This window comes from Hydra viridissima, unplaced genomic scaffold (genome assembly GCF_058129835.1).
Source record: "Hydra viridissima isolate aposymbiotic clone 2 unplaced genomic scaffold, HvirCarnegie_v1 scaffold_13, whole genome shotgun sequence".
Lineage (NCBI taxonomy): Eukaryota > Metazoa > Cnidaria > Hydrozoa > Anthoathecata > Hydridae > Hydra > Hydra viridissima.
This window is the reverse complement of record NW_028324312.1, coordinates 11,489,623-11,503,892: the sequence shown is the minus strand read 5'-3', so window position 1 is coordinate 11,503,892 and position 14,270 is coordinate 11,489,623. Positions and strand designations below refer to the sequence as shown.

The following is a 14,270-nucleotide window of genomic DNA, read 5'->3' as shown; positions in this document are numbered from 1 at the left end:
TACTGAAAATAATAGAAAAAACTTTAAAAAACGCGGGTTTGTAATTTTTTATATTTAAGTTCTAATAAAATGCTTATGAGGTTTTAATTATATTTTATGATGAAATATAAATTCTATAGATTAATTATGGTAGTAATTAGTAAAATTCTAGTCTAAAGAATTACATTTTTTAATTTTTAAATCTATTACCCCCAAATTCTGAATAACATTATTTTAAGTTTTTTTATACAATATAGAAAAAAGGCTACTTGTAGGAAAAAGAAAACAAAGCTTGTACTAATTTATATATTACAAACCATTCAATTACGGAGCTGATTCTTTCAACAACTCTAGAACTTCACTGGGAAATTTATGCAAACTTTGATTGTTATTTAACTTTAGTTTTCTAAGAGATGTTATAACGGGATCACTGGATACAAGAAGCCTAATAATCAAATCTTGGTTTGTATCTTTTCTTGAAGTCTTTCTGCTAAAATGTTCCCGAAAGTTCTTGAAGTCTTTATTTCGCGCCTCAAGGGCATCTTCAGACATTATTCCAATTGGTAGAAATTGTCTTTAAATTATAGCATGACCATGAACCAAAATTTTGTGGACAGATTGTGACATGTAGTACCATGAATAATTGGATATATAAAGTTTTAGAGCGGTTATGCAAAAAACTTTAAACTTTATAGTATCTATTTCATATCCTGATGACAAAGTGACTAAAATAATATAAAAATAATATATAAGAGTTTCATCAACTTTTAATATCTCGGCGGTTAATTTATAGTTGGCAAAAGCTCTGCGGGAAGTATTTCCGTCGTTACTAGTACCTTAAAAATTAGAAAATTATATCTTACATTTAATATATTATATGGATATATAATATATATTTTATATAATACAAAATTTGACTTACCCGAACCTCCACTTTTCGGAAAATCCACAACCAATCCTAATTGGTTCATAAAATCGGTCTGAATTCGGCACTTTACTTGCTCTACCGCTAATTTATCAGCTACGGCTCTAGCCTGCCATTTTCCGGTTTCCTTTTTATATCCAACATGAAGTATTAGTTCAAAAAAGTTTATCCAAGCGTGTAAACTAGATAAACCATATTTAAACTCTAAATTATTGGTGTCTAAATTCATAACTTTCTCCAAGTTATTCATGTTTTTTGGAGATAAACCACAAACTGGACAACACTGTGTCGAGTTTGTCATAGTTGATAAAATTGTTTGAATTTTACCATCTACCATGGTCAGCTCAATAAAACATTTTACAGCTAACTCTTTCCCAGCAAAAGTAATGTTAATAACATCACAGTTCTCAATTTCGGAATCAATAGTTTTTTTTTCTTCTTCCACAACATTCTTAGTTTCCTTTTGAAAAGAAAATCTAACGGGTCGACAATATGCAGTTGATGACGGCTTTTCGTTTCTCCACACTACTACGTTTTTATTTTTATAAAATCCGCTGAGTTCTAATGGTACTATGCAAGTCATAAATAAGCACTCTTCATTTTTTAGATTTCGTTCAATGGTTTCATTATGGCTAACCTGCTTGTAAACGCTTTGCCCTGTAGCACCATCAAACCCAGCTTTGCATCTAAATGTCAGTTTAGTTAGTTCTTCTAACATTGTTATTAGCACAGGAGCTTGTACGTCACACAGTCTTTCAAGAGTGTGCATAAGAAGGTCTTTTAGCGGTATGTTTACGGCATACTCATCTACATAAACATTTTTGGGATAACATTTAGATTTTGAAAACCGTATATCATTATATGAAGGATAAATGTGGCAGCCTTTTTCTTCTGCGCCATTTCGTAAAAGCTGGTATGTTGATTTTGATAAACCACCATCAACAACCAATGCTAGACCTTCGTCCGGTGTGTACTTCATAAGATTTTTAACTGGTTTTTCATCAGAAATTTCGGCAATTTTTCTAGCAGTCTCGTACTTAAACTCATTTCTAAATTTTAATTTTGTTGCATGAAGTAATTCAGAGCCAGATAAACTGTTAATAACATTGTTAAGCTTTCTCTTTTTTGTTTTGTTGCATGAGTTTTTAAAAGAGCAACAAGGTCTTCCAACGTCATTAACTGTAGAATTTAGCGTAATGTACGTAAACTGAAAATCTTGAGCTAACCATTTTTCATTGCTTTTTTCCACTTTTTACGATATACTTTTATAAAGTTTTTACACTCACAATCGTTTAGTGTAATATCTACTGAAGATAGGAGAGTTAATACTGATGAAAAAAATGATTTATCATTAGGAAGTAGTTTGTTTTGTCTTATAAGTGTGTGAATCTCACCAATTTTCATATTATAACTAAAGTAAAAAACAAAAAAAGTATTATTCAAACAGTACAATGTGCATTGAATTGTATTGGAGAAAAATAACATCTGTTATTGTTTGGTTGAATAAAAAACATGACGTTTCAAATAAGTATTTCGATTTCAAGCGAATAATACGATTTGAAACTCGTATTTTTAAAGTATCAAATAAACTCAAAATGGGAAATAATGGGCGATGTATACAGTTCTAATAGGTTATAGACATGTAGCATTTACTAGCTCAAGCACTCGATATAGGTTCTCGTAGGTTCCCTAACTTATCTGACACTTTTTGTACGAAATAAAAGTATTAAATGTTATAAACTTACCTTGTTATAATAAAGCCAGTTTACAAATGTTTTATAAACAATGATTTTTTCTATTTATTTTTTTCATAAAGCTATACAATTTAATAGTTAAAATAAACAAACTAATTGCGCATACACGTATTTTTTTTAAAGTTACTGTTAACAAAAGATATACACAAAACTTAAAAAAACTCGCGCTTTTTTAAAAAAATAAATAAAATTATTATACATGGAACCGCAATTGATTTTTGTGGTTTTGAAAGATACTATTAAACTCAAACAAATGTTTTAATTAGTCAGTAGAGTATTGCGATTATGTTTTATAATATGATTTTTGAAATAAAAAACTTTCATTTTTGAGGTTTTGTCCACCACCTGGCCCACTGTGGACGGGGGAAATTTATAAAATGTCCACTTAGAAAACAAAAAACCCACCCTATTAGACTACCAAAAACAAACAAAAAAACTGATTGACATAATAAATAAATAGTTGCAGAATCTATTTTTATGTGGGGACGAAAGAATTAGCTTAATTTACTTGTATATAAACAAAACTGAAACATTTAAAGTTAAATAACTTTATCAATTCTAAAGCAAAACGATGTCCTCAAAAATATTATTGTAGTGCAAACTTTTCTAAAAAAAATAACATCTCTATATACGTATATACTATTTATTTTCATGGATGGGTTTTCATTCTTCGACACCTACATAAAATCATTTGTTGCGTTTTTTGGACGAAGTTTTTCAAAAACGTTCGATATATTTTTTTCCGCGATAAAATGTCACGTGACAAAACTCCCTACTTTAAAATATAATCGTGGTATTTTGCATAAAAACTTTCCAATTTTTGAATGTCTATTTTTCGCCACACACTTTTGTATTTTTGTCACATGTCTTTTTAACAATAAGTCATTTTTTCAATGATCTTGTCATTTTCAAATTCCCTTAAACAATTTCGAAAATATTTGACGAATCCTTTTGGTCATTATTTTCATTACGAAAGAACGAAAAATGTATGGTTCTCAAAAATTGTTTATAAAACTCCATTATATATTTTTCTTGTAATTATTTCGTCTACTTTAACAATATTTTACCAGTATTATTACCATCTAAACAAACCCACACCATGACACTGCCTCCGCTATGCTTTACAGTGAACACAACACACTGTTTCATCATCTATTCACCAACTTTTCTTCGAACAAATACTCTTCTCTTCTCATCAAAATTTTGGAATCTTTTTTTGCTATTTTGTTCTACCATCAAGTCCTACCATTGAATTCAATACCGTTGAAGTATAAATTTTAGATATTTTTAAAATTTGTTCCATTGAAACTTTTCTTGTCACAACATAAATATTGCCGATCGTGTTTCAGCTGATAATTCGCGTTTTCTTGTCCTTTTTTACTTAAAAATATCAACTTTATCAAAAACTTCACTCTGGCAAAACTTCTGCCATAACTTAATCTTTTGAAGCGCAATGCAAAGGTAGCCATTCCGGACGATTTTTTTATAATTCAAATAAACATATATAATTTATATCATTGTATAGAGCTTGACTTGACTTAAAAAATGTGGGGTCATTCGGCCTTTGAAGTTAAGCGGACCTAAAGTTATTGAATTTTTTGTAGTGCAAAAATTGATGATTTTTTGACGAAAGGCTTAAGTATGGAAAATTTGCAATGTTATGGCAGTGAAAAAGAGAGTATTTTTGGATCATATTGACTTTTGAATAACTTTTGAACCGTTATTACATTTGACTTGATATTTTCCATAATGATTCAACAACTATAAAACAACAAAATACCAACAAAAAAAAAATTTTTAATTCAGTTGGCATTGCCTAGAATCGTCTATTTTACAGGCTGAGGGTTTTAATTATTTGCTTAGTTTTGGTGTCATATTGACTCTTGAATAACTCTTGAACCGTTATTACATTTGACTTGAAATTTTCCATATTGATTTACCAACTATGAAAAAATAAATTGCCAAAATATTTTTATTTAATTCTGTCGGGATTGTCCAGAATCGTCTATTTTACAGACTGTGGGTTTTAACTTATTTACTTAGTTTTGGTGTCATATTGACTCTTGAATAACTTTTGAACCACCATTACATTTGACTTTAAATTTTTTATAGTGATTCAACAACTATACGCAAATAAAATACCACAATTTTTATTTTAATCTGTGCGGACTGCTCAAGTTCATCTATTTTACGCAAAACGCGAGGTAAGAACTATTTTCTTCTATCTCCCATTTTAAAAGCTGGGAGAAAATGAGTTATTAATTTTAGTAATAATAACTTTTAAAATACGCATTATTTTATAGATTTTTTTCAAATAATTCGCTTAAATATAAATTATTTAAAGCAAAAGTTATTATTTCTTTAAAAATTAAAGCTAAAACTTTAAACAATTTTTACTTTTAGAAAACATCAAAAACTTTCTCCCAACGTTAAAACTTGGAGATAGAACAAAATGATTCTTACGTCGCGAAAATCAAAACAAAAAACGTCATAAAATATGCGAAGGAAAATAGACATATATATACATAATTTCTATATACAAATCCTTAGAATCTATTCTTCAAGAAAACATAAATAAATACTTGTTATAAAAAGAGGAAAGACTAAGCTTGCAATTTCCACCTGGACACTTAAAAAAAACTTTTTTTTAAAAAAAATTAACCTTGAAGTTTTGAAACGCTAAGAACTAAAAATTTATGTATAAAAGTTAAAAAGTGTCCACATTCCATTAGATTCCTCATCCCTTTTTTAATATATACGGAAAGTTTTATAAAAATTGGATGTGTTTTGGTACTAAGGAATCCTAACCTCCAAAAGCTTCGTTTTAAAAAAACTTTCCCGCTTCAAGCTTTTTTCTTAAAAGTGGTCTTAAGATATGAATAAAATTTTAATGAAGCCATAATACTTTCTATATTTGGCTGGAAAGAGGTTGAGTAACATAAACGTTTGTGTAACTGTGTCACGCTTTTCCGACTATAAAACAACTGCCTTTATAAAATTCATGAACTTACAACAAGCAAAGATACCGATTTTTTTTCTAATAAAAGATAAAATTACTATAATTAATATAAAAGCTATATGGAATAGTAATATCGTGTTTTTTACTTAGATCACATGTAAAAAAGGTGAAACGAAAGAAGAGCAATTATATCTAATGCTATGAAATAATGCTAAGATGATCATAGGAAGATGTGACGACGAGAAGAAGAGAAGAAAAACTTTTTACTACATTAATGAAGCGCTAGCTGGAGTGGTATGCAGTCTCAGGCGTAGAAGTAAAGCTGGTCTATTCACCAATCTTACTAATGACATGTTAGGCTTTAATTACCAAAACTTGATTGGCTGGAGACTTGATACCAATAAAATGCTTAAAAAGCCAGGAAACATAGTAAGTGCTAATAAAGCTCATTCATTGTTTGAAAACTTAGTGTTTCAGTCATGACCTTGTTTATCTTAAAAGTTTTTCCAATCCTACACGGTCAAATCTTTCTTGCTTATTTACCTTCATATATTTTTCCCTTTCTGTCCCATTGTACATAAAATTATTATTGTTGTATTTAGCCTTCTGGTCTTGAGAATTATGATTGAATTAAAATCATTAAACTTGATTATCAAATTATAGTTTAATTATCACATAAAAAATTGCAAACCACCTGTTACTTGATTATTATGATTACAAATATCAGGTGAATATCACCTGATTTTTTCAATCACAATACTTGAGTAACAAGCGATTTGCAATTTTTAAAAGTTTTTTTGACAATATCTTCTTAATAACTAAATCAACTGGCTTGTCATCAAAATGAACAAAAATGTACTTAAATTTTTTTTTACAAAGTGATGACCTTGGGAATTGGATGTTTATAGATACAATTAAACAGTTAATTATGTAGTTGCATACCAACAGATAAAAGTGCTAAATCACTTTTATTCTAAAATGTATTTTTGTAATTTCAAATATTATTTGTCATATTGAATCTTTTTAATGATATTCTTGAGTTTAAAATCAAATTTATTTAACTAAGAAACTTTTGAAAAAAATCCTTACAAATTGCCTTTTTTTAAAACATTTTTTTTGGTATTTATTTTTGTTTGGAAAACTAAGAGTATATTTTACATTCTAAAGGTTTGAAATGTTCAATATTGCTGAATGTCGTTTATTATGTTTCTGAGCCTCATATAAAATGATAACTTCCAGAGTTTCAAGGATATATTTTTGATTTTGTACTTGGCTGTTGCTAAGATGTTATAATAGATGAGAATCTTGTTCTCTATTGTGTCCTTATTCTTTTAATATCTCACTTGGTTCTAATACAAAATGAGAGTTAATTTTAAGATTTCTGAGAAGTTTATTGTTCAGAAAAGGTACACAAATTTAATGTAATATTAAATAACTCTTTAATCATGTCAGTTCTGCACAAGCTGTTCTTAAAAGTTCTGGAAACTTTGATTTATATTTTATCAACATGATGTGTGTTAATAACTTGATCCTTGTTTTATACCAATTTTAGTTTAAGTTAAAAAAGTTTGTACATAATTTTTTGGACACAAATTCTTATAGAAGGTCAAATAAATGTGGTGGAACAAGTTTATCAATGAGTTTTTTGAACAAATGGCAGCTCAAACTGTACATTTTAAAGGAAAGAGTTAATTTGAGAAAATACAGTTCATTTTAGCCTGGTTTTGTAATGTAAAAAAAAAATTTCAGAAGTTTGTTTTTGCTGATTAATTTTCAATGACCTTCTTAGAATTGAAAGAAATGCGAATAAAAAACATTTTTGTTAAAAGTTTTGCAACGTAAATCAAAAGACCTGAAGTTTTAAATTTGATTCACTTGGGTTCGCCTGCAAGTAAAGTGATTCATATTTCTGTAGTGTCTAAAAGTACATTTTACAAAATAAGAATATTGGAGAATGCTGAGAGAGCCCAAATGCCCACTCTAGTGAACAAAAAAATTGATAAAAGGATCACTGAAAAGCTTAAAATGTATTTTGAAAAGAATCATACCATATCCATCAGAAAGACCGCAAATTTTTTCAATATTGATGAGAGGATAGTCAAAAAAACTCTATAAACACTGAGTAAAGTCAATGTGGCCTGACCTACATTCCAACTTTTGACAGAAAGGTGAAAAACTTTGAGATTGAAGCAATCAAAGAATCAGCTGAGAAACCATGCTCTGTCAACAGTCAAAATTTTCTCAGATAAAAAACTTATTGGTGTTAACTGTGTGATCTATATGCAAAATGACAGATTCATAGTGCAGAAGGGTAATAGGGCACCTCTTGTGTGTCTCACCAAGCACCCTCGGTCTGCCATGATGCTAGGCATCAACATTTTTAATGGAGAGAAAAATATCCACCAATCTGCATATGCCCCTCAAAGAGAGAAAAAAAAAAGACAATACACAATACACCCTTTTATGTTTCCAGAAAAATCTAATAATATCTTCAGGACAATATGGCTAACTTCTAACCCAAAGACTTTTGGCCACCATCAAGCCCTGACCTGAATCCTCTTGACAACAGCACATGGAGCATGGTTGAGAGTAATGCTTGCAAAAAGACCTACTTTAGTCACTAGTCATCTGTTATTTGTGCTTGGAACTTAATGTTAAAGGACAATGTAATCAGTACCTGCCTGTATTTTTAAAGCAGTAAAAAATTTTATTCTCTAAATAAGTTTTTTAAAATTCTCTAAATAAAATTTTTTACTGCTTTATAAATTCATTTTGAAAAATGTTCTAAAATATTTGCCTATTGCTGCAGCATCTGGTAAGTCTGAAATTACCAATCACTATAGAAGCAATTTATTATTGTTGTTGTTCTTCTTCTTCCTCTTCTTCTTCTTCTTTTTCTTCTTCTTCTTCTTCTTCATCTTCTTCTTTTTATTATTATTATTATTATTGTTATTGTTATTATTATTATTATTATTATTATTATTATTATTGTTATTATTATTGTTATTATTATTATTATTATTATTATTATTATTATTATTATTATTATTATTATTATTATTATTATTATTATTATTATTATTAGTGGTATTATTGTTATTATTATTATTGTTATTTTTATTATTATTATTATTATTAGTGTTATTATTGTTATTGTTATTATTATTGTTATTGTTATTTTTATTATTATTATTATTAGTGTTATTATTATTATTGTTATTATTATTATTATTGTTATTATTGTAGATATGTGTGTGTGTGTTTATATATATATATATATATATATATATATATATATATATATATATATATATATATATATATATATATATATATATATATATATATATAATATATATATATATATATATATATATATATATATATATATATATATATATATATATATATATATATATATATGAGAAATTATGTCAGTGTTTTCAGAAAGAGTACTCAATGCAGTGTATTACAAGTTGACCGAATATATTATTGTTATAATAAAAAACTAGATAATTAGTTAGGTTTACTTAATGTTATTTAAAGTTTCTTGCTGTTGTGTGAAACTTTAAATAATGGTAAATAATTATATTTCAAGATTTTTTCTAATCTAATGTTAAAAGTTGAAAAAAAATTTTTTTAAAAAAGTAAAATTGGGAAAAGAAAAACTTAAATAGGAAGTAGAATAAAAAGTTCAAAAGAAATTTTTTTTATTTTGTTATTAACACATCTAAATTTTGAAGGTTATTATTATTATTATCATTATTGTTAAAGTTATTATTATTACAATTATTATTATTATTGTTATTACAATAATGATAATGATAATTATTATATATACTATTATTGTTATAATTATAATAATAATAATTATTATTATTACTATTATTGTTGTTATATGTATGTATGTATGTATGTATGTATGTATGTATGTATGTATGTATGTATGTATGTATGTATGTATGTATGTATGTATGTATGTATGTATGTATGTATGTATGTATGTATGTATGTATGTATGTATGTATGTATGTATGTATGTATGTATGTATGTATGTATGTATGTATGCATGTATGCATGTATGCATGTATGTATGTATAACAATAATATAAAGTAATCATCATCATCATCATCATCATCATCATCATCATCATCATCATCATCATCATCATCATCATCATCATCATCATCATCATCATCATCATCATACTAATCATACTAATCATACTAATCATAATAATAAGAATAATAAAAGTGATAGTAATAGTAATAATGATAATAATATTATTATTAGTCTACAAAGTTTAGATGTTTTAACAACAAAATAAATAAAAAAGTTGTTTTTCGAACTTTTTCTTCTCCTACCTATCAAAAAATTTTTTTTCCAATTTTCTTTTAAAGAATTTTTTTTTTCAACTTTTAATGCTAGTTTATGAAAAAATCTTGAAATATATTTATTCAAAATTTATTTTATTTTAAAGTATTGATTTGATTTTAGCAATTCATAAGCATCACGTTTTTTGTAGCTTGTTTGATGGAGGGTCAACAAAAGTATTTTTATGGCTATGGAAAGTAAAGAGAATCTGTTAAAGTTAAGTGAAGCATTTGATTGCAAACAGTCAGCAATCATAGTAAGTTACTCAAAGCTTCATTCTGCAAAGGCACCTCTTTTTATTGAGTTGTTTATTTTTTACCTCATAATATATTTGCGTACTTAATTCTGAAGTTTTTTGAAAAATAATAAGTTTTGTATAAATATTTTATTTACTTAATTAAGCTTAGTAGAATTTGTAATTTTGGTTAAGATTTCTAAAAGTATGTGTCAACTATGTGCATTATGTATGTGAACTATGTACATTATGTTTGTCAAATAAGTGCATTATGTGTGTCAAATATGTGCATTATGTTTGTTAACATATGAATTGATTTTCTTACTTAAAAATTCATTATTTCTTAATATTACTTATTATAATTGCTTTAGGTTACTTATTGTTCTTGTTAATGGTAATTTATCTGTGGAATTTTCAATTAATGAATTTATGCTAATTCATAGCTGGAAGTTTGTATTTCAGGAGCTATTAGAAATGGTTCCTAAATCATTGGTCATTAATTGTGCTACAGAAAAAGCAGAGTAAAAAGAAATAGATGGATACCTAAAAAAATTACATATTTTTGTTTTATATCTTGTGCTGTTCAGCATTTCAGGGTTAAAGTACGTGATAAACTATTTTTTAAACTGTAGTTTTACTTTTTAATCTCTTTTCTTTTTTTTTTCTATTCTTAACTTTATTTCTTTTTTCTTATCTTTACTTATTAATTTTATTTCTTTCTATTCTTAAATTTATTTTTATTTTTAAATTTATTGTATATTTCTTAAATCCATATTTTTAAATTTTTAAATATATTCCTTTAGTCTTTGTTTTTAACGTTTTATTTTTAAAAGTAAAATTTATTTGAAGTTTTTGAATTTTTTTTTTTTTTTTTAACTAATTTTTAGTTATATGTTTTTTATTACATTATAAATTACAGTTATTCATTTATACATTTATTTGATTATATCGGTGTTATTCGTGAATCTATACAAAAACTTACGATCACCAAAAGACTTATGATTTAAATTTTAGAGGTCTGAGTCTCCCCCCCCCCCCTCCCCCCATATTTTGTTTTAAGTTTTATATGAAAGAGTTTAACTTTCATGTTTTGTCCTATATTCTTTTCTATGTTTGTTCTTTTAAAGAACGTGTTTGCTTTATTTAAGCGGCTTTAATTATTGTATTTTTATTAATAGCAAGTCATATGAAATTTCAGTATTTGAATTCCGAGAAATTTTAAGATAGAATACTTGCTTTAAATTTTTTTTTTTTTTTTTTTCGTTTATTTGTATTATAATATTTAAATTTTTTTATATGTTTGTATTATAACATTTAAATATTCTTTTTTAGCTTCTTGATTGGCCTAGGCTTCAGAGGTGCGTTCTTTTCAACTTTGATGAACTCATCTCGGCGCTTCTCATACTGGTCACATTCTTCAATAATTATGGATAGTTCAACAACATCGACATCAACCTTTTTCTTCCGGGCAACTTCCTATTGCATAATCTTCTTGGCAATGTCCTTGTTACAGCTGCTGAAATGTGATCTCATACCAGTCGTAGAAGAGTGAGTTTGCTTGATTTGTTTAGGACAGTGATAACCCTGCAGTAAAAGTATTAGATACTTGAGAGTCGCTTTCAGAACTTGAACTCATTTTTTATCGAAGTGAAATTTTAATTTACAAGAGCAATTTAAAATACGCTCACCCACTAGAAGAAATTTTTAACATATACTCAAGTTGGCGCAAAAATCTAATTTTTTGGCGCAATCCATATTAGACCTATGCGGTTTTGACAACTTAATATTTCAAACAGTTAAAATTTTGTATTTCAAAATCTTTTATTGACAACTGAAAATTCTCGCTTACTACCGAAAATTATCGCGTACAACCGATGATAATTTTGTACTACCGAGAAATGTAAATGATAACATTGATAAATAACTTAACTATCGTATGATTCTTTTTAATTACCGTGAATAAAATTTTTTTGGATGAAAGTCATTACCGAGATTACGTGTTAACAGTTTTTGAGAAGAAAAATATCTGCCTAATTTTGTCAATAGTCATCGTTAGTCAATTGTTCGCGTTAGTGGACGGTAGCAAACGATTGAAACGTGGGGGCCTATCTTACAGTATAAATTTACATAAAATAAAAACAAAAAACGTGCATGATTAAGAAAAACGTTTTGATTCTTAAGTTTGACAGGAAAATAATCAAGTTTGAAAAGTAGTTCAAGGGCTATCACATTTTTGCAGACGCATAGGGCCTAAACATGTTGAGTGGCCGTCACATAGGGTAAACTAACCAATATGTGGCCACATCATATATGTTGTTTAAAACTAAATATTCAAGTAGTTTTTTGAAAAGTTTACATATAAATAGGATATTTGGGGATGGATATAATTCAAAAGAATCAAGCTTAAAATGTGTTCAAACAAATTTTTGATGTCAGTTTTTTACAGCTTGAATACTGCAACATTTCATAAGCAGTGTTTTCCATATTTACTTTTACTCAGTTCTTCATCTTTTTTTAAACTCTGAAATTTTTTTTTTTATCTTTAGCTTTCCTAATTTTTTCCATTCAAATCAAAAGTTCCAAAGTTCTTCAAAAATCATAAATCTTAAAGTATAAGAAAGCTACAACTATCTTGTTAAAAATGTTCATACATATGAGTACATATAGTCATAATCCAGGTAGATGCATTTCTATAACATCCATTATCAATTCAATAAAGTTAGAACATTATTATGCAGCAAAACATTTAATCAAGCTCATTATCATGTATCAAGACAATAATATTGTGAGGAGAGAGAAAAGTAAAAAACAGCGAAAAGAACCACATACAGAGACTTATTCATCCTGTCATATAAATAAACGATTACACGATAAAACGTAATGAAGGAAAAAATAAACAGCGATTAAGAAAAGACGCACACGCAGAGACTTGTTTACCTGTCAAGTAAATCAATGATAAGTAGATATAGCAACGAAACAAATAATAATGGAGAGCTAAAAAACCTCAAAAATAGATTGACGAAAGGACTTCTGAATAAGTAAAAAAGAGGAAGAAGGATTTCTCATTGAAAAAACGAAAAAAAAGGAACAAAAGGACTTCTATTTTGTTTAAAGCTAAAAGAGCTAAAGCGGAGTAATTGATAAGTAAAAACAGTATCGAGCACTACAGGTAGAGTAAGAGAGTATTATTTTTTATCTTATAACTTAATGAACAAAAGAGTGCTAACCATTACACACTAATAGAGGATTTCTTTAAATATATTGTATAATAAAACCCACTGAGAACAACAGCCTTAACTTTTTAGCGATTAAACCTTGCCCATTCCTACCTTTCCTAACTAAGTAATTCCAAATATCCCATCCACATAATCCTAGAACCCATACCTCCCTTAAACCTCCCGTAACCTTGCTACAGCTACACACTAACAACAAACAGATAAAAATATTCACAAAACATCGCCCCTCACAATATTTAGACTATATATTTATAAAATGGTACTTATAATGTAACGTTATCGACATTTGTAACTAATCTACTTAAATTTAAAAATATAGCTATAAATAATACTATGTTCATAAATAATTGAAAGTTATAATATAGGTTTGCATTACTTTAAACATTATGTAGACTATGTACATTTTCAATGCAGCATATTTACATTTGTGTCAATACATACTGACACATCAACGTATAACCATACCAGCCGAGACAATATATAAACAATATATCCTAAATATTGCCAATTTCGAATTCATTTAGTTATCTGTTTTTGTTGTCAACTACTCTGGCCTACTGTGATTGCCCTGATCGCCGCAAACGAAGTTTGCTAAATTGCGCATATTGTAATTTTAAACGATTTTGCCGCTGCGAACTTCCACCAAACTGATACTTTACCATGAAAAAACAGGAGCAATAACTTTTGAATGCCAGCAAAGAGCCTCCTTTGGAGACTGTTTGTAATATACAATTCTTTCCTAACAGTAGGTGTAAATTTTTATGATAAGAGTGTATAGATATTAATCAAAATTGATAAAAGAAAAT

The 14,270-nt window shown here is 27.4% G+C and overlaps 2 protein-coding genes across 6 annotated transcripts; one reads left to right on the top strand and one right to left on the bottom strand.

The window, feature by feature from the left end:
* Positions 1-251: 251 nt before the first annotated feature.
* On the bottom strand, positions 252-2,720 carry LOC145181327 (uncharacterized). 2 transcript variants are annotated; one of them, XM_090070607.1, is made up of 3 exons: positions 2,650-2,720; positions 902-2,315; positions 252-815 (listed from the first exon to the last, which is right to left on the bottom strand). In XM_090070607.1, the coding sequence occupies exons 2-3, from the start codon at positions 1,881-1,883 to the stop codon at positions 556-558; spliced, it is 1,242 nt and encodes a 413-aa protein (XP_089926733.1). In that variant the 5' UTR covers positions 1,884-2,315; positions 2,650-2,720; the 3' UTR covers positions 252-555. The 2 variants fall into 2 exon arrangements, with proteins under 2 accessions (XP_089926733.1, XP_089926734.1); XM_090070608.1 differs by having other exon boundaries at positions 252-704; positions 902-2,707.
* A 2,923-nt stretch (positions 2,721-5,643) lies between these two features.
* LOC149880524 (uncharacterized) lies at positions 5,644-12,160 on the top strand. Of its 4 annotated transcripts, none has more exons than XR_016446451.1 (4): positions 5,644-6,046; positions 10,117-10,249; positions 10,691-10,830; positions 11,561-12,160. XR_016446451.1 is itself a non-coding variant. In XM_090070929.1 (2 exons), the coding sequence occupies exons 1-2, from the start codon at positions 5,834-5,836 to the stop codon at positions 11,660-11,662; spliced, it is 315 nt and encodes a 104-aa protein (XP_089927055.1). In that variant the 5' UTR covers positions 5,707-5,833; the 3' UTR covers positions 11,663-12,160. The 4 variants fall into 4 exon arrangements, 1 of the variants encoding a protein (XP_089927055.1); XR_016446449.1 differs by having other exon boundaries at positions 10,600-10,830; XR_016446450.1 differs by having other exon boundaries at positions 5,707-6,046; positions 10,145-10,249.
* The last annotated feature ends 2,110 nt before the right edge of the window (positions 12,161-14,270 follow it).

Excerpts from the sequence above, each read along its gene's own strand:
- LOC149880524 (XM_090070929.1), top strand. The coding sequence starts at position 5,834 with ATGATCATAGGAAGATGTGACGACGAGAAGAAGAGAAGAAAAACTTTT. Across the intron at positions 6,047-11,560 it reads TTAAAAAGCCAGGAAACATA|CTTCTTGATTGGCCTAGGCT; the intron begins GTAAGTGCTAAT and ends ATTCTTTTTTAG.
- LOC145181327 (XM_090070607.1), bottom strand. The coding sequence starts at position 1,883 with ATGAAGTACACACCGGACGAAGGTCTAGCATTGGTTGTTGATGGTGGT. Across the intron at positions 816-901 it reads TCCGAAAAGTGGAGGTTCGG|GTACTAGTAACGACGGAAAT; the intron begins GTAAGTCAAATT and ends CTAATTTTTAAG.